At 37.9% G+C, this 18529-nt stretch overlaps 2 protein-coding genes across 2 annotated transcripts in view; both read right to left on the reverse strand.

Annotated features, from left to right (window-relative positions):
• The window catches only part of spaca4l (sperm acrosome associated 4 like), a 14941-nt gene extending 8374 nt beyond the window's left edge, over window positions 1-6567 (reverse strand). Inside the window, exon 1 of the mRNA XM_062435679.1 lies at window positions 6442-6567. Coding sequence (XP_062291663.1) covers window positions 6442-6493 — 52 coding nt within the window. The 5' untranslated portion in view covers window positions 6494-6567. The remainder of the gene's footprint in view (window positions 1-6441) is intronic.
• The window catches only part of clic1 (chloride intracellular channel 1), a 99589-nt gene that overhangs the window by 43812 nt on the left and 37248 nt on the right, over window positions 1-18529 (reverse strand). The window lies entirely within an intron of this gene.

The raw sequence follows: 18529 nt of genomic DNA on the forward strand, positions 1-18529 counted from the left end.
ATTTCAGCTCTCTGATGGTTACTGATATTAGCTCAATTAAATTCTCAAATAGCCAGCTCACAGATGACCAATTAAAAAATAAATAAATAAAGCTTCAAAATTACAAATAATCTCACAGGTTGATGTGAGGTCAGGTGCAGATAACGTCAGCAAACGTATGCAGTGTGACTTAGAGTCACTTTTACTCTTACACAACCTAAACATTGTGAAGCAATGATGACTGAAGCGAAGCGATGACTGACTCAATATTTATCTACAATATCTCACATAGAGAGAGGATAATTGTGAATGTTAGCCCAGATGACTCATCGCCAGTCACATTCTTTCCAATTGAGCAACTTTTCCATTTTGGGTGTGTGTTGCATCCTGTGAAAAAAAAAAAAGTGTTTGGATTTTCCAGTGCAAATTTAAAAGAAAAGGGAGTGACAGAATTGGGAAGATTACAACCAAAACTAATTTAAACTCCACCAAAAAACTGGAGGATTTTTCTTGTGAAAAGGTTTAAAATAAATTACAAAAAAATAAATAAATGTTGTTTTATGTGACAGACGGCCCTGCAGAAGACCTTCAATTCAAACACAGTTTTGGTTGGATAATCCCAACTCTTTACATCATAGATTAAAAAAAACACCCCCCCCCCCCCCCCCCCACACTCACACACACACACCCTGTCTGGTTTCGGCTACACCCGAATTCAAGCATTGCCATCAATTTCAGACACTTCTTACAATCCTTACATCTTCCTTTTATTACTTTTACTCGCATATAATCTCACATTTTGCTCTGTTGTGATATAAAAATAAAGATAAGAGAAAAGAGAAAAGTTTGTTTATCCGACAACAAAATCCCCACTAAAAATACGTATGTGAGGAGGCGCCAAACAAACATCTGATTCACTTTTACGACCCTGTTAACCAAACCAGCAAACAGTAATACGATTATTAAGTTAAAACATAGAGTAGTAGAATATCATGTGATCTCAGCGCTGCCACACCTAGGAACACCTCAGAGCTTTGCAATGCTGACCAACGTGTTTACAGATCAGCTACTGCCGCTGCCGCTGCTGCTGCCACCCCTGCTGCTGCCATTGTTGTTTGGCGGGCGCCCAACAAGTACAACCTGATCCTCCACAACACTGAGTCATCTAATACACAACAAAGCTGCATTACTTAAAAACCTTCTTTTTTGGTCACATGGGAGCACACAAGCTAATGATGCTCAATTAAGGCACATCCCCTTCTTGATTGCAACACTTTTTCTACATGGCTGCACATTTCTTTTTAGAGAGAGAGAGAGAGAGAGAGAGAGAGAGAGAGAGAGAGAGAGAGAGAGAGAGAGAGAGAGACAGAGAGAGAGAGAGAGAGAGAGAGAAAGAGAGAGAGAGAGAGAGAGAGAGAGAGAGAGAGAGACATTTGTCCTTTCTGGCCACTTCAAAATTCTTCATCCTCGCTCTTCTTGCCAGAGTTCATCCACGAAATTTCAAAAAACAAAAACATAATGTCTCTTGTTATTGGAAACATCCCCATCATGTGGTGTGCAAAATCTCCCTTACGTCAACCCCCCCCCCCCCCCCCCCCCCCCCCCCTCATACTGGAGCATGAGAAAGACGCACCTGAGGCAAGCAGCTGCAAAACTTTCTTCCGGTGAGCACAAATAGCCAGAAGTCTTGAATGCTGAAAATGCTAAAAATGCCTCGTAGTAGAAGTGGCGGTAACTAGAAAGTGCTGGAATAAGGCCTGAGGTGCTTTACCCATGCAGATTTTTATATTTGATAAAAAATAAATCTGCCCAATACTGTTGAAGCTGTTACTTTAAAAGGACAGGTTTGCTGTTTTTTCCAAGTGTGTCTTAAAACAAAAGTAAGGTGCCCAAATGAACATTGCTGTAATAATTCCTCCTGTTGACATTAATATTAGGAGAGAAATGCCTTTATAATGCACTTATAATGCAAGTAATGGGGGGCAAAATCTGCACCCACAGTTTATTTGAACCTAATATGAGACTTTAGTCCAAATGAGTCAACTAAATCTTTCAATGTTAATCTCTTTTTAGGGCTAAACTCCTTTTTCTTGTTCCCATCCTTCCACTGCAGCTCAATAGGACAAGGGGATTTCTCCACTTTATTTGACTAATTCAGATAATATAAAGCTTTATATTCATATCTTCAGATAAACTTTTTAAAATACATTTTTGCTCAAACTGTAGATTTCGGGTTAAAAGGGGATGGATGGGGAGGAACGACAGTGAGCCACACCTGTCTCCGTGTTCATATCGACACCTGACTGTTGTTTTAAGACAGACTTGAAACAATTGTGAACACGTCCTTTAACTATTGCCTATAGCTTTTCTCTTTTTTAAACTCCCATTAGCCAAAACTAACATTTAAAAACTCTTTCATTGCCTAAATTTTGAGGAAAAGGTGACACAAGGATCTAAATTCAAAAAGACATTTAAGACTAGTATTTTTATCCATAATATAAATTCTGTGTTTTGTGTTTCTGTGCTACGTTGCTAGGTAAATTAAGTATTTGTGGTTTGATTTAATAGAATTTGTATCATAAAACAAATTTAATGGCATTTCTGAAGTTGATCATATGTTTTGCATGTAAAATCTGAAGGTTAATAGCATCGATAGCAGTCAAGTACATGTAGTGGAGGAAACAGTATTAATAAAAAGAATTAACTCAAGTCCCTTAGCTTGTGTTACAGTACTTTTACAAAGCCATGAGTGTCCAAGTCAAGTATATAAAATATAAATACTGCAATTATTCAGGGAGAAATATTTCTAAACTATAATGATACAGATTAAAATAGTACCTAATGATGCCTGAATTTATTTTTTTTTAAGTAAAGTCATTTGAGAATACTACAATGAGTTAATTCAGACTCTTTACTATCACTCTGGCTCTAACAGGTAATCTGTTCAAACTACTCAGGTGTGGCACACTCACTAATAAACCTGGATGTGTTGTTTCAGTCTTATGTCGCCACCTACTGTCCATTTACTGACACTACACATAAAACCTTTAAATCAGAAACACAAGAGCAAGTTCAGAAGCACAAAACAAGAGCTTTAAAAAACAATAAATATAATAAAGAAGCTGCTTTTAAACAACTATAATGTTAAATATAATAATACAGAACAAGAGAACAATAAAGTGACTGAAAAACAAGGAAGTTTCCAGCTCTGTTGTCGCAGTTTAAAATGTATGAGGTGTGGTATGATAATAACTTCTCTGGTAAACAGTGCTTTGGGAGGAGTTGATGCCCACAGTTTCAACCCAAGGGCAACGTTATCAAAGTATTTTGTATCTAGTTTAAACTGGCACTGATTCTTATGTCCTCATTTCCTCCTTCATTCCAGTTTAATCATGTGTGACCGACAAAAACAGCTGATAAATCACTCCCAATTCACCAAAATAAAGTTTTAGAAAGACTTTTTTTTTAACAGCTCACTTTCGGGAACAACTGGAAAGAAAAACAGTGAATAATTTGGGCCAAAATTAAACTCATGTGCTGCAACACATCCCATGATGCCTGGAAAGCTGAAATGTGACTCCTCCTGCAGTAAACCAGCCACAACGCGTCTTAAAGCAATGATAGGGGCAGGCAAACATGCAAATACTGCCTTCAATGCTTCATCACCCGTCACACTACAAGCTGAACTGAAAAGGTGAATATACATAAACTCAGGAGGCTCTTAAGTGTGTTGTGTAAATAGTCACACATTGATGGATGGGAAGAGCCAGGTGACACGTTTGTGGTGACTAATAGTTATCTGTGCTCTGGTAATTTAGTTTTTGAGTATTAAAACTAACTTAACAAGATAATTTTATGAAGGAAACAAAGGCAAAGTGCTGGAGTCAGATCTGAAGATGAGATTCACAATAAAACTAAAAAGGTGTTCAATAAAAAATAAAAAGGAGGGATCTTCAGAAAATACTATTACTAGAAAGTGAGAAATATACTCATTGATGATTGGAGTGACATAAACTATATCATCATTATGAAGGTAGAAACTTTCTCTAATATGACAAGTTTGGAAAAAGCTACATCCATTCCCTTTTTTCTTGAATGCATGTATATAAGTTTATTAGGTATTTTCTCTTCATTTCTTTGCACTTATTTGTTTTATCTAATTATCATTATCATCCTTTGTTGCAGTTGTTAGAGAAGCAGCATGACTTCTACATTTTTATCATTTATTTTGCCTTTAAAAAGTGTCTCAAAAAGGGCCTCTGTCTCACACAGATGAACGGCACCTCTCTGTTCTACCAGCTCCACATATTTACTGACATCTTGAGTATAAAAGTAGCAGCACAGAGGTTTTATTATGGTCTCTTTTTTTAATCTGGCAGCTGGTGCTTAGGGAAACCTTTCAATTGCCTGTAAAATGTTGACTTTAAAAAAACAAAAAAAACAAACAACTATTCAGCCACCTGAATCATCCGCAAACACGCCCACAAGGATTCATCCCTGCTGGTGACTTGAACATGGAAAAACCCCACAGTGTATAATTATCCATATTTTTGAATCACTCCTCAGTCACAAACAACTATTAAACTCTTACAGTGAAGTATCAGTGGGATAAAAAAAAGAAAAAAGAAGAAGAAAAGGTCAGAGTAGTTACCTATAAGCACGAGAAAAAAAAAAATCAGCCAGTATGGGAGTAAAGTTCCCACCAGGAAGGGTGTGGTTTGTAACAAGAGACCGTAACAATGAAGCAGAGGACAAAAAAAACACAACAAAAAACTATAATAGCCCCCAAAAACACACAAAAGAACAAATGGTCCCTTACAGCGCCCGGTCTGCAGAGACTCGGTTCAAGTGGAATTTGAGAAAAAGCCAAAGTCTCAACCGTTACAAGGTGAGGAATTTCTCATGCAATGGGCTGGCAGGTCGAGACATGATTCAGTCTTTTAATAACATCCAGGGGGAAAAAATAACAAAAAAAAGACATTCTTCGTACCACAAACAGGCTGCCTCACCCTAACCTGTAATAACAGTATTACAGTAAAGCCTTTGGGACGTGAAACGCAGAGTAAACTCTACAGCTACTTTTAGTCACTGTAATGCTGTTTTTTTGTTTACTCTTTTGAAGCTTAACTCACTAATCGATGACAAATATGTACTTTACAGCTCAAACTACTGAACATTTTCGAGCTTTAATGGTTATTTTCTTGTTCAAACAATTAATTATATGATCTATTAAGTGTCATAAAAGAGTGAAAACACCCGTTATAACCTTCTAAAGCCAAAGGTGGCGCCTTTAAATGACTTTTTATATCCAACTATTACTTTAAAATGCAAATATTTTAAGTTTATGGTCATATATGATAAAGATAAGCAGCAAATACTCATATCTGATAAGCTGAAATGTTTGGCATTGTTGTGTGAAAACATATTTGGCTGATAATAGATTAATGAGCTACTTTTAGAGCTGCAGCGATTATCTAATAAATTGTCATTTTTCCAAGCAAAAGGGTCAAATATTCAGCTCCTTCTCTGGTTTCAGACTTTCAAATGTGAGGATTTGCTGCTTTTCTTTGTCATATGTGACAGTAAATTAAAAATATTAAGGTTTTGGACATCAATGTGTGCTGTGGGAAACTGTGAATTGTTTCAACTCTAAGTGATGCTGTTGGACTTTTCCATATGTTGGGTGGATACGAGGACCAATTAGTTAAATCAGCTGATAAAACCACAAGAAACAGCAGCATTAAAATACAAATACATTTAAATCACAGCATTGCCATTTTTCGGCATTTATATTGCATCACGCTAAACATCTCAGGATATCCTATTTTAATGTTTTATTCCATGTTGGTCATATTTATCTCAATAAAAAAGGTGTCCACTTGTTGTTTCGGGGGCCCCTCTGGCCCCTGAAAACATGTGCACACACCACTGGTATTAAAACACTGAACACACCCAGTTTGAAAACAGCCTCAAGCTCTGCAGCTTCCAAAAAACTGAGCACATCCAGTAAAAAAATAAACAAGACATATAGTGAAAATCCAGCTAAGAAAAACAAATATTAGTTTTTTACCTTTAAAAAAAAAAAAGAAGAAGTAAAACGAGCGAAACGGGATTAAAACGCCTTTTTTCTCTCTCTTGTATTTCTTTATAAATTAGATTATGGAAATTTGCTCCATGCAGAAACAACACAATAACTTAAATCATCAAAATAATATCACTCAAACTATACTGCATATAATATCGGATTACTTTATACATTTTGTTTTAACTAAACTGACCTCAATGAGACAAACACACCAAACTTCACGCAGAAAAAGACGAATTTTCCACTTTTTTTCTCTCGAAATATGAACTTCTCCAACTCTACTAAATATAGAGGAAAGTTTTGCAGGTGAAATAACAAGAAAACATGCATTTAAAAAAAAAAGAATATACTTATAATAATTTAGAGTATTTTCTTACCGAGTGCAAAGCAGAATCCGACTGCAACAAGCTGGAGAATAACTCTGTTCATTTTTGGGCAGAAAACAAGTTCACAAGCTGGACTCTGGTGTTTCTCTCTCTGAGGATCAGACCGTTATAATCGCGATCAGACAACAAACTTTTTTTTCTTCTGCCATCGCTGCATTTATAATTTTCCACCTCCCATCCACACGTCACCGTTATCCAATCAGAGGAGTCTCTCTCTCTCTCTCTCTCTCTCTCTCTCTCTCTCTCTCTCTCTCTCTCTCTCTCTCTCTCTCTCCTGTGTGATTTCACAGGTGGAGGTGATTTTACACCCCAGCAGGAGTCTCAGACTGTTGGTATGTAGGGGAGATCAGGGATCAGGGTTGGTAGTCACACTTTCTACTTTCCTTTGAATTCCTCATAAACCTTTACCCTGAAGCCTAAAGTGTCGGCTAGGAATAGAGTGGTTTAACTCTCCTTCAGCTCATTCTGTCATCAAATATGTCTTGTCTTATCCCTGTGTTATTTTAATGGGGAAAATCCAAAATGTAGACAATCTTAAACAATTATTTAAAATGTTTAATTTAATTTAAATACACAAACTGAACATAAAAACATAAACAGGAGAAATCATTTGTATAAGTGTATTTTTTGTCCTTATATAACAATATTGTGCATTTTCATTTCTCTGACTGCTCTGTGCTTTACATCTGTTTGCCATCTTGACAAAGTTCCTGGTCATGTTGCTATCTTATCTTATATGTATATATACCAACATGTGACAACCAACCCTGAAGAAAATGTGGGATTTTTTGCTACCAGCAAAGCTACCAATCACATGTTTTGGCGTAGCTAAGAAGAAAACCTACCTAACTATTACTCTCTCTTCATTCTTTTTAATGGTAATGATTGTTTTATTATAAACTCATTGTGTGAAAGCCTAGAAGAGAAACACGGAAGAGTTGAATATTTACATTTTCACATGAAAAACATCAAATGTACTTTCACCTCGATGTCAAGTGGTTTACAATTTCTTTAATAATTAAACTACAGACCCATGACTTTTCATCCGTCTTTTTCTCTTGTCTATTTTGGAAAGGAGGGCCCTGACAGGTGAATTGTCTACTGCCTTCTTTGCCAAAAGCCCTACGAAATGTTGTCCAACCATCTGAAAAACTCCTGCATGGAAGACAGCACACAAGAAGAGAGGAATGAGGAATTAAAGAGACTCCCAAAAACATTGGATCAGACTTGGTAGACGGTGGGACTACCAGGAACTGTTATCCTTGGTTAAGGATGAAGAGTCCTGCAAAGCACTAGCTGACCATATCAGAAGTAAGGGCTTCTTTGTGGTCAATGCTCCAGTGGAGAAACCCCAGGAAGCAGATGCAAGGTTGTTTTTTCCAAGTGGATGCTTATAGTTAAAGTTATCTTGTATGTTTCTAATCGATAATGCCTTTATTAACCACTGATGTATGTTAGCTTTTCAGGGAAAGGAAAGAAATCCTTATCTGCGAACGAGGGACTGCTGCAGATCACAACACCATTGATGCAGGACGCTTGGCATAAGCTCCAAAGGGGAGAGCACCTGGCAAGTTCATGACTGATGTCTGCATGGCCATCCTGATGATTGCACACCGGAAATCTGAAAAGAGTGTGATGGATTTCACGGTAAGCAGTATTTTTCTTATGTTCACTCAAGCTAATTTTTCTGCAACTTACAGTCCCATACACCAAACACCAAAAGTTGTGCTTATCCTTTTCATACAAATTCCTCCCCTATCACAGGTGACAGACTGGAATGAACTTAAATAACTTGTATCGAGCCATGTATTTGATTTGATTTGGTTGAGTGGTGGTTCTCCTCCCAAACGCTAGAGGGGACATGGTAAAGGCCGGCTGGACACAGATTTATAAGGTCATGCCAATCATCACAGGTGTGCTGATGGTGAGATATAAATGTTTTTTGACTGTGCTCAGAAGCAAAAAAGTTTTGTTTTGTTTTATTGTATAATTTATGTAAAAAAAAAAATTAAAAAGGAAAAACTGAGTACACGTCAACAATCGGAGCCTTTAGCAGCCAGTAGTGGCTAAAGTATAGGGCATAGATCTGGACACAAGTGATCAGCTGGAGACGTATAATAGAGAAAGGTGTAAATGGGGTCTTTCAGCTGTTATGTCCTGGCTCAAGTTGCCACAACAAAAGGGAGACACACCATGGCGATCAGTTAACAAAAACATATTTATTTAATCTAAAATAAATCAAATTTAAAGTTGTGCCAAATTAGAATAAGTCATGAAGTGTGAGCATCCAGTGGCATCAGTAATGTATGTGATGATTGAATGAATATGGGTGTATATATGCGACGGTGTTGTACGGTGCTGAACTCAAAATAACTTCAACCAAAGCAGCATATCTGTAAACCAAGGACGAAACCTGTGGGAGGAAACAGAGGGTCTGAGCTCTCACACAGCCTAACCTTGAATGGGAAAGGAGTCTCTTATAAGCTACACTACTGCAATTAGCCCTCTCCTGCAAGATAAAGAAGTTAACCACACCCAGAGATGAACCCAGAGGGGCATCACACAGCTGAGAAGTGTTGAGTGTAACGAACCCCACGGAATAAAATGGCAATTAAACAAAACGATGACTGGTGATGGATCACTTGTTAACTAATCGTTTAAGTTACATCTTTACTCAAACATTTACCTACAAAATATGTGCTGACTTTAACAGTGGCTGCTAACATTATTTTTAGAATATCATCCACCTACAATGAGGCCTATTTTAAATTGTGTATTTTTATATAGTAGTTTGATGTGAGTGTTGTTAACTCAGAGGCGGCTCGGTCAGGCCGTGCTTTCAGTATCTCAGTGTGTTTTGTAACCTAATTTTAAATACTTAGATATATATATTTTTAAATCATTCAAATCTAGCTCAGTAAAAATTACACATTTTTCAGTGGTGTGACACGGACTTTAATTTAAAACTCCAGACTCGAATCAAGTTAAAGAATGACCAAACTATTTCCATGATGAATATTTTTAACCCTGGACAATTTATATAAGAGTGTGTGTGTCACGGCTACACTGACATTACTGAACCAAATCTGGACAATAGGTATTTGTGTTCACGGTGAAGCAGCTCACACTCACGCTGATTCAGTTAAACTCAAGTTCACACGCTCAGGTTAGGTGTGTGCAAACTTGTGACTGGTGCTGTATCTCAGTCTATCACGGTAGTCCACACATTGAGGCTTAACCCTTGTGTCGTCCTCCGGGGTCAAATTGACCCAGGTCTGTTTTGACTGTTCCTTCTTTCCTTCCTTCCTTCCTCCCTCTTTCTCTCTCTCTTTCCTTCCTCCCTCCTTCCTTCCTTCCCCTCCTTCCTTCCTCCCTCCTTTCCTTGCTTCTGCTTCCCTTCCTTCCTTCCTTCCTTCCTTCCTTCCATCTGTCTTCTCTTCCTTCCTTCATCCCTTCCTTCCTTCCATCTTTCCTTCCTTCCTTCCATCGTTCCATCTTTCTTTCCTGCCTTCCTTCCTTCCATCCTTCCATCTTTCCTTCCTTCCGTCTTCCTCCCTCCTTTACTTCTTTTCTCCTCCCTTCCATCCTTCCTTCCTCCTTTCCTTCCTTCTTCCTCCCTTCCTTCCATCCTTCCATCTTTCCTTTCTTCCTTCCTCCTTTCCTTCTTTCTTCCTCCCTTCCATCTTTCCTTCCATCCTTCCATCTTTCCTTCCTTCCTTCCATCCTTCCATCTTTCCTTCTTTCCTTGACTCGAGGACAACAGGAGGGTTAAACCAACGAGGGGATTCCCCAGAATAAAGGGGGGAATCATTTATTTTCACTATAATTCATCTGTAAGTGACACAATGACATATGCTTTCTGTAATATTATTTAATACAACTCAGCCACACATTTTAGTTAAGAAACTGCTGGATTGGAATATAAATAAGACTATTACATGGGTTATGGACTACCTTACATCTAGACCCCAGTTTGTGAAAATTGGTGACGAAGTATCTAAAACTATTTTAACCAATACAGGGATCTTCTAATGGTCGGTATGAACAGGAGGAATGATTACAGCAAGAAAAACGTGTCTGTGTTCATTTGAGGTGAGTTAAGCTTAATTATCTTAATGTGTCTAGTTAAATAAACAATTGTTCAATGGACGTGTGATTAGTCAGTTCTTTATTTGTTTAAAGAGAATATTCGAGGCTGCACTTTCATTGAAGTGAAAACAAAAGTGTGCAAAGGGAAGAGCCAACCTTCCTCGTGGTTTGTGTTGTTTTTATCACAACGACCTTAACATGGTTATCTTAGCATGTCAAAGACTCACGGAAAGAACTACACAAAAGAATGGTCTCTGGAGGGCTTTAACTCTCACACAGAAGGTCTGCTAATATTCTGATCATGTTTATTTATAAACTTAATCGTATGTGTGTCGTATAAAGTAACTTATTTCATTTATTATATCCTCTCAATCTTTGTTTTTTTTAACCTTCATTTGGCTTCTCTGTCCTTGTTTTGACTACAAACTTACACTTACATTATTGAGTTAGTACATTGAGAGTACAATTCTTTGTAAACATACTGAGCCAATAAGGCAGATTCTGATTAATTTAATGAAACGAGTTTGAAGCCAAAAGTTTATAAGTTCTGAAATGGTCTTGAATATAACTTGAAATTCATGTATTTAACCCTCCTGTTGTCTTCGAGTCAAGGAAGGAAGGGAGGAAGAAGGAAGGACGAAGGAAGGAAAGAAGGAAGGAAGGAAGAAGGAAGGAAGGAGGGAGGAAGGGAGGAAGAAGGAAGGAAAGGAGGGAGGAAGGGAGGAGGAATAAAGGAAAGGAGGGAGGGAGCGAGGGAGGGAGGAAGGAAGGAAGAAGGAAGGAAAGAAGGAAGGAAGAGAGGAAGGATGGAAGGATGGAAAGAAGGAAGGAAGGGAGGAAGAAGGAAGGAAAGGAGGGAAGAAGGGAGGAGGAAGAAAGGAAAGGAGGGAGGGAGTGAGGGAGGAAAGAATGAAGGAAGAAGGAAGGGAGGAAGGATGGAAGGAAGGAAGGGAGGAAGGAAAGGAAGGAAGGACGGAGGAAAGAAGGGAAGGAGGGAAAGGAAATAAGGAGGGAGGAAGGGAGGAAAGAAGGAACAGTCAAAACAGACGGGGTCAATTTGACCCGGGAGGACGACACGAAGGTTAAAGGACGAGTGTAAGTGATGAGGGAAAAATGTGCAAAAATGTATTTAAAAGTTGATCTGAAGCTAATATGAAGCTTCAGTCGTCCAAATGAATCAAAACAAGTAGATATCTTTCAACGCTACAGTCTTTTTAGTGCCAAGTTCCTCTTTTTGTTATACTGTACCTCAGGGAAGCACAGTAAGAGGAAACACAATGAGGGAACTTTATGCTAAAAAAAAAAAAAAGTGTAAATGTGTCAGATATCCACCTGATATGACTAACTCAGACTGCTAAAGCCTCGTATAAGCTTCAGATAAAACTTTAAATGCATTTTTTGTGTGAACATATTGTGGATTTTGGCCCTCATCACTTACACTGAAAGCACATTTGGGAGGGAACTTTTAATAGTCAGTACAGGAGGAATGATTACAGCGAGTATAAACCTCTGCTTTGTGAAAAGATGAGTTGATTCCACTAAATTCCTGGATGAAGTTTTTGCAGTGTAGTCAGGAAAAGTATTTTAAGTTTTGGAGCTTCACTTGTCCTCACAATGTACAACTCAGCAGTTTTAATACTGTGTTATTTCCAAGCAGCCAAAGTAACACCAAAACTCTTGTTACATCCCAAAACATTAAATCCTTGTTACATTAAGTCCTTGTTATCCACTGTTCTTCTACTTAATCAGGACTATTTTTTAAAGACAAACCTCCTCAGGGAAAAAAAGGGAAATTTAAAGAACTTAAAACTAAAATCAGCTCATGAAAAGAGAGAATTTATATTCATTGTTTCCCAGCAGCAACAATTTCCTGTCAGGTAAAACCACACATACAATCTCACTAATCTGAACAAGGAACCACAACACCAAAAAACTGATCTACAGTGATCCTTAAATCACACAACATCACCTCTTGTGCAAACTCTTCCACACATTATACACATTATACCATCTAATACAAAAGCTTTAATGCAAACTAATAATTACCAAAGGCTGAAACAATCAAACATCTATCAGGAAATAATAATAAAAAGGATCAGGTTCACAAAGACGATTTATAAAACAATGTTATCACAAGATCCATGTATTAGCTGCTCTGGGGTTTTCCACTGTAGTCGCCAGTCTCCAAGTTTCCATTATTTGAGCAGTTCGAGCACTTTGAGGCCACGTAGGCTTAAAATCTGAGATTGACAGTTGATTATTTTTCTTAAAAAACAGCCACTGACACATTTCTTTCTCTCCCACTAGACAATTGCAATTCTGACTCTATCGTCACCTTTAAATCCCTCCTTAAAACACTTATTCTGATTAGCCTATTCAGTCTCATAATGATTATGAAATCACATTCACGTCAAGTTCTGCACTGTTTTGGAGTTTTTTTTAATATATTTTACAAACTTAATATTGTATTTCTCTGGTTTGATGATTTTATGATGTTTGATGCACTGTTTTTTTAGTTTTTATGTGTGTTTCGTAACGTTTCCTTGGGTCATTATTATTACTTCATGCAGTGAAGTTTTTGCGTTTTGCTCTCGATAAATTTGCAAAATGCTCATACATGTACATACACGCTTACACCCACAGAGCCATCAGAGCCATCTCTATGTCTGGTTCTTTTTGGGTTTTTTTGTCTCATCCAACTATTTTCTTATGACATTTTGGACGACACGATTAAAGGACTCCATGTTGTTCCCCCCATCTCCTCCTACTGTTGAACCAGAGCATTATTCAGCCTCTCCTGCTTCACCTGCTTCTTTAATATGTGATCCGTTACCAACCGGGCCAAACCAACTTTCTTCTGGAAAGATAATTGGTCTCTACACACCCAACCTCACTGAACTGAACTATAAAACCACTGCATGCATTTCAGTTTCAGAGGCAGAAGACATCACACACCCTCAAAATCACCACCTCAATGTACTCACCTTAACGCCCTGCAGGCGCTGGTGCAGAGTGTTGATGTGCAGAAGGTCTCTTGTGGTGTAATGGTCTTGTGAGTAATCTATTTGTGGATTGGACAAAATTTGATTAATTTTGAGTCATTTTTAAGGCAAAAATATAAATTATTCCCTCTTAGATTTTCTTAAATGTGATTGTTTTGTCTTATCTGATCATAAACTGACTGACTGGCGATTTGTAGACTTCACTTTGGGCTTTAGAATATCATAAAGGTCAATTTCCACAATTCTATGACACATTTTAGTCCAATTGATTAGTCAATTAAAAATATTTGGGGGAAAAAAATCTGCAGGTCAATTAGTAATGAAAATACTGAAGCGATTCATTTATTCCAAGGTTATCTCAAAAAGCTAATTTGTACTCGTAATCCTGACAAATTAAAAAGTGACAAATGACAAAAAAAGCTTTAGTATAATGTAAAGTTGCAATGAACAAAATGTTGTGGGAAATGTATCACAACACTTTATTCTAACACTCTTTAACCAACTACACAGTCAGACCAGTATAAAAAGCTCTGGTGTTGTTTTGATCATATTAAGTCTGTTTTTAAAGACTTTGGGTTCCTCCAGATGTTTGTTACTCTCACATAAAAACACAGATTATCCAGTTTATCTTCATCTCAACACAACACAACACAATCCCACACATTCAACCTCAATGATAAAAATCTAAATGTGGTTTGGGCTCAAAACATTGAGTGACGTTTACCACACATTCAGCCTTCAGAATTCAAATTTTTGTAAACTGATGCAAAATGCTGTCTCTGTGTGTGTGTGTCTCCCTGGAGCCAGACTGACTGACGTAATAACAACATGTTGAAACAGCCTAGAGAACAAGTCCAAATTAATACAAACACTCCTTATGTGTTTTAAGACCAAACTGAGAAGGTTTCAGTCTGTGCTTGATAAATGTGACTCTGTGATGAATCAGCAAACCGAGCAAACTGAGCCTTAATTCAAAGAGCAACTTTGGATGAGTTAACAAGTCTGGTCTTGCCCCGTGTGTGTGTGTGTCTAAGTGCTTTTCTACGTCTCTGTTTCTCTTCAAATGTTTGCAAACCATCCTTAGAAAGAGAGGACAAAAAAGCGAGTGACTGACAAGTGGAGTCACGGGTGAATCAATTACCACAATGTTCACAGTTTGTTTGTCCACACAAGTCACAATGGCAGGCGTTTGTTGTCTCTGTTTGAGCCTTTTTTTTCAAATAATTATCTCTGCGTGTGACTTTATTAAAAAAAACCCAGCAGGCACATGATTTCCTGCTGGACAGAGAGGAGAAGTTATGAAACGGCGTCTTCAGAAGTCGTCGTTTTGAAATACTTCGCTGAGAGGGAGGCTGCTCGAGGCCCCTGGTGAAAATGCCCCTATTGTTTTTTTGCACACAGACGCTTGGTGTTTCTCAACTCGTCACTTTGGAAAGAGGGCGTGTGGGAGAACAGAGCTGCCCAAACTAATCCTTATTCCAAGAGTCACAGCAATGACAGCTAAGTCAACGGAGACAGTCCGAATTGTGGCAAAGGAGGGTGAAGAAAGAAAGGGGAGTTTAAATATTAAAACTTGAGAGGTAAAGTTCTCCAGATTTTAGCTTCAGCTTCCCAAGTTTGATGAATCTAAAACATCAAAAAGACAGATATTCTATCACTAATACATGCAATGGGGCTTAAAAGTTTGTGAAACCTTTAGAATTTGCTCCATTTCTTCATAAATAGGCTACGACCTCAAATGTGATCAGATTTCCATACAAGCCTTAAAACTAGATAAAGAGAAATCAATTAAACAAATGAGACAAAAACCTTAACACTTGCTCATTTATTTACTGAGGAAAATGATACAAAAAGTGTGTGAACCTTTAGGATGATCAATTCATTTGAAGGGGTATTTAGAGTCAGGTGTTTCAATCAATGGGATGACAACCAGGTGTGTGTTTTGGAGGCTGGGAGGTCTGTTTTAGTTAAACTTTACATACTGTTCAGGGTGAAATGTGACCCATTTTTACATTTTAGAGTTGTAAAAACACCATATACACATTTCTTTCAGCTGGACTTTTCATAACGTGACCCACAGTATACATAAATAGAAATAAAATGCTTTTTAAAAAATTTTGTGCAGTCTATACAGATTTGTATTTATGCAAATGTATACATTTAACCTGCGTTTATTAAAAACATGTTATATTCATCATTTTCTATAAAAAGTTCTCCTGGCCCATAAAACAGTGATCGTCCTTTTTCACAGAAGTATTAATCAAACATATTTGAATGACTGATGGATGGGGCGTTTATGAATGTGAATGGGTGTAGACACTTATTATGAGTCATTTTTCACATATTTGTGTGAGGCAAAAGTGTGTGAACCTTTAGGATTATTAATTCATTTGAAGGGGAATTTAAAGTCAGGTGTTTCAATCAATGGGATGACAATCAGATGTGAGTCTTGGAGGTCTGTTTTATTTAAAGAAGAGAAATCTGGGTCTTTAATATCAAAGTCTGAACTTCACAACGCATGTTTGTGGAAGTGCGTCACGGCTCGAATTAAGCAGATTTCTAAGTAGTTTAGAAGAGAGGTCTCTGTAAAGGGTTACAAAACCCTTTCTAAAGAGTTTGGACTCCGCCAGTCGACTGTCAGGCAGCTCGTGTACAAATAGAAGACATCCAACACCATTGTTTCCTTCCCTGGGAGAGGTCGACCAACAAAGATCACACCAAGAACAGGTGTGTGATATAGTCCGGGAGGCCACAGGGGACCTTTGGGGGTAATTTCTAGGAAACTAAAGGCCAAGGTTCATGAGTTCACCATCAAGAGAAACATTGAACATCAATGGTGTGCACAACAGAAAAGCAAAGACAAGGAAAATACTATCCAAAAAGACTATTGGTACACATCTACAGTTTGCTGAAGACCACATGGGTAAGCCAGAAGGCTGTTGGAAAAATTTTCTGTGGACCAAATCGAACCTTTCGGCTTGAATGAGAAACGTTTTCTTTGGCGACGACCAAACGCTGCATCCAAACATAAGAACCTCTCATCCCATCTCTTAAACACGGTGGTGGCGGTATCATGGTTTGGGAAAGTTGTGTGGTAGACGCGAACATCTGGAACAAAAAACTTTAAAACCAGGTGCTGGATCAAAACAACCAAATCTGTAAAAGAGCGAAGAAAGCCTGACCAAAGTAGCTCCGAATGCAGATGTGGTTTTAATGGGATATCAGGAGAGTGAGGGTTCGAGCCTCTTCAGGCACAGTATTTAGAGACTTTCTTCTCTCTTTTTACAGTATCGTGGTTTTGGACCTGCTTTTGTTGCATCTGGACCAGGACGACCTTGCGAGTTCTGAGTTGTATCAGAACATTTAACAGGAAAATTTCAAAGCATCCACCCGTGAACTGAAGCTCCACAGAGTGAACGAGAGTCACGCAGTTAAGACAACAACTATAAACGCACAAGTCGCTCTACCGAAGAATGATTAAAGCAGGAGAGGAAAGTTCATGTTCTGGAGCAGCCAAAAGTCCTGACCTTAAATTCACTAGATATACTGTAGAAGGACCTGAAGTGGGCAGTTCATGCAAAAAAGACCACCAATTCAGACTGTTCTGTAAAGAGGAGGGGGGTAAAAAGTCTTCCAAGCCTGAACAGTTATCGGAAATGTTTGGTTTTAGTCATTATTATTACTATTATTATGGTTTATTTAACAGGGAGGGACAGATACAATATACATAGACAGGCTAAAACAACTCTCCCATGCCATTATCACTGGTACAAAAGGGGGTCACACCCAATTACTGAAACACACATATGTTTAGATTGGATCATTTTGCTCAAATAAGTTTAATATCTTTGTCTTATGTGTTTAATTGGGTTCCTTTTATCTAGTTTTAGCACTTATCTAAAAATCTGATCACATTTTAGGTCATTTATGCAGAGAACTTTCTTTTTAATAGGAGTGTTTTTGTGTGTGTTCTCAATTTGTGGTTGGCATATTTCCTTTAATATTTCTATCTATTGCAAAGGCCACAAAATAAAATCCTCCAAAGGCAAAGTAGTCCAATATTCCCCTTTCTGGGTGTGGCGAAAGAGAGGCTGAACATTTCACATGACTTATAAAGAGCTGAAGTGACAAATTTATAACTTGGGAGCTGCTTTATTGTCACACACACACACATACCTTTTAATTATACGAAGATGATTTACTCTCCTATACAATCTAAAGAGACAAAGCTTAAATAAACAAACAGGGGATTCCTCTTCACCAAAGTTTGTTACCAAAACAAGTAGAAGCGGAGAAGGGCTGGTCTCGGAGCTGCGGTTTGAGGTTATCCTGAGTCATTTTGAAGGAACCTCCTCTTCTTCTTCTTCTTCTTTCTCCTTTCTAAATGGGAGTACTCTGGAAAATCTGACAATCTTTTAAGGCCACATGAAGACCAGCTCAGCCCTGCCAGTCAATTTCATGCCAAAGACAGCCGGGCCGAGCAAAGAAGAGGAAAAACAGCTTTTATGAGTCATACATAAAGAAGCCGATACCATAGTTTGTTTCTCAAGGTGGTTTTTAAGGAGGGCGTCGCACTAATATACTGCATATTTTTTAAATTAAGGATGCATTTTGCTCACTTTAAAAACAAAAAAACATACATCAAAAGTGAATTAAAAGATAATTGCAAAAGCCTGACTGGGATCTTGTGATCTGTGTGAACTTGTATGGTGTGTATTATTTTGCCCACCACCACCAATGCTGCTGTTACTCAGTATCATGTGAAATACCACTGCAGCCACACCCAGAAAGCCAGACAAACCCAACTCTTCTTCCCTCTGTCACCACAAGAGATCATCCTACAAGCTTAAAAAACACAAACAACAAACCATACACACAAGAGGAATGCAGTGATATTTTATGTAATGTGAGCTTTCCTGTGTTTAAGATTTGGGATTAAACTGCTTCAAATAGTAGTTAGAAATATAGAAAAATTAAGCTTTTCCCAA

Source organism: Scomber scombrus, chromosome 16 (assembly GCF_963691925.1).
Source record: "Scomber scombrus chromosome 16, fScoSco1.1, whole genome shotgun sequence".
In the NCBI taxonomy this organism is placed as follows: Eukaryota; Metazoa; Chordata; class Actinopteri; order Scombriformes; family Scombridae; genus Scomber; species Scomber scombrus.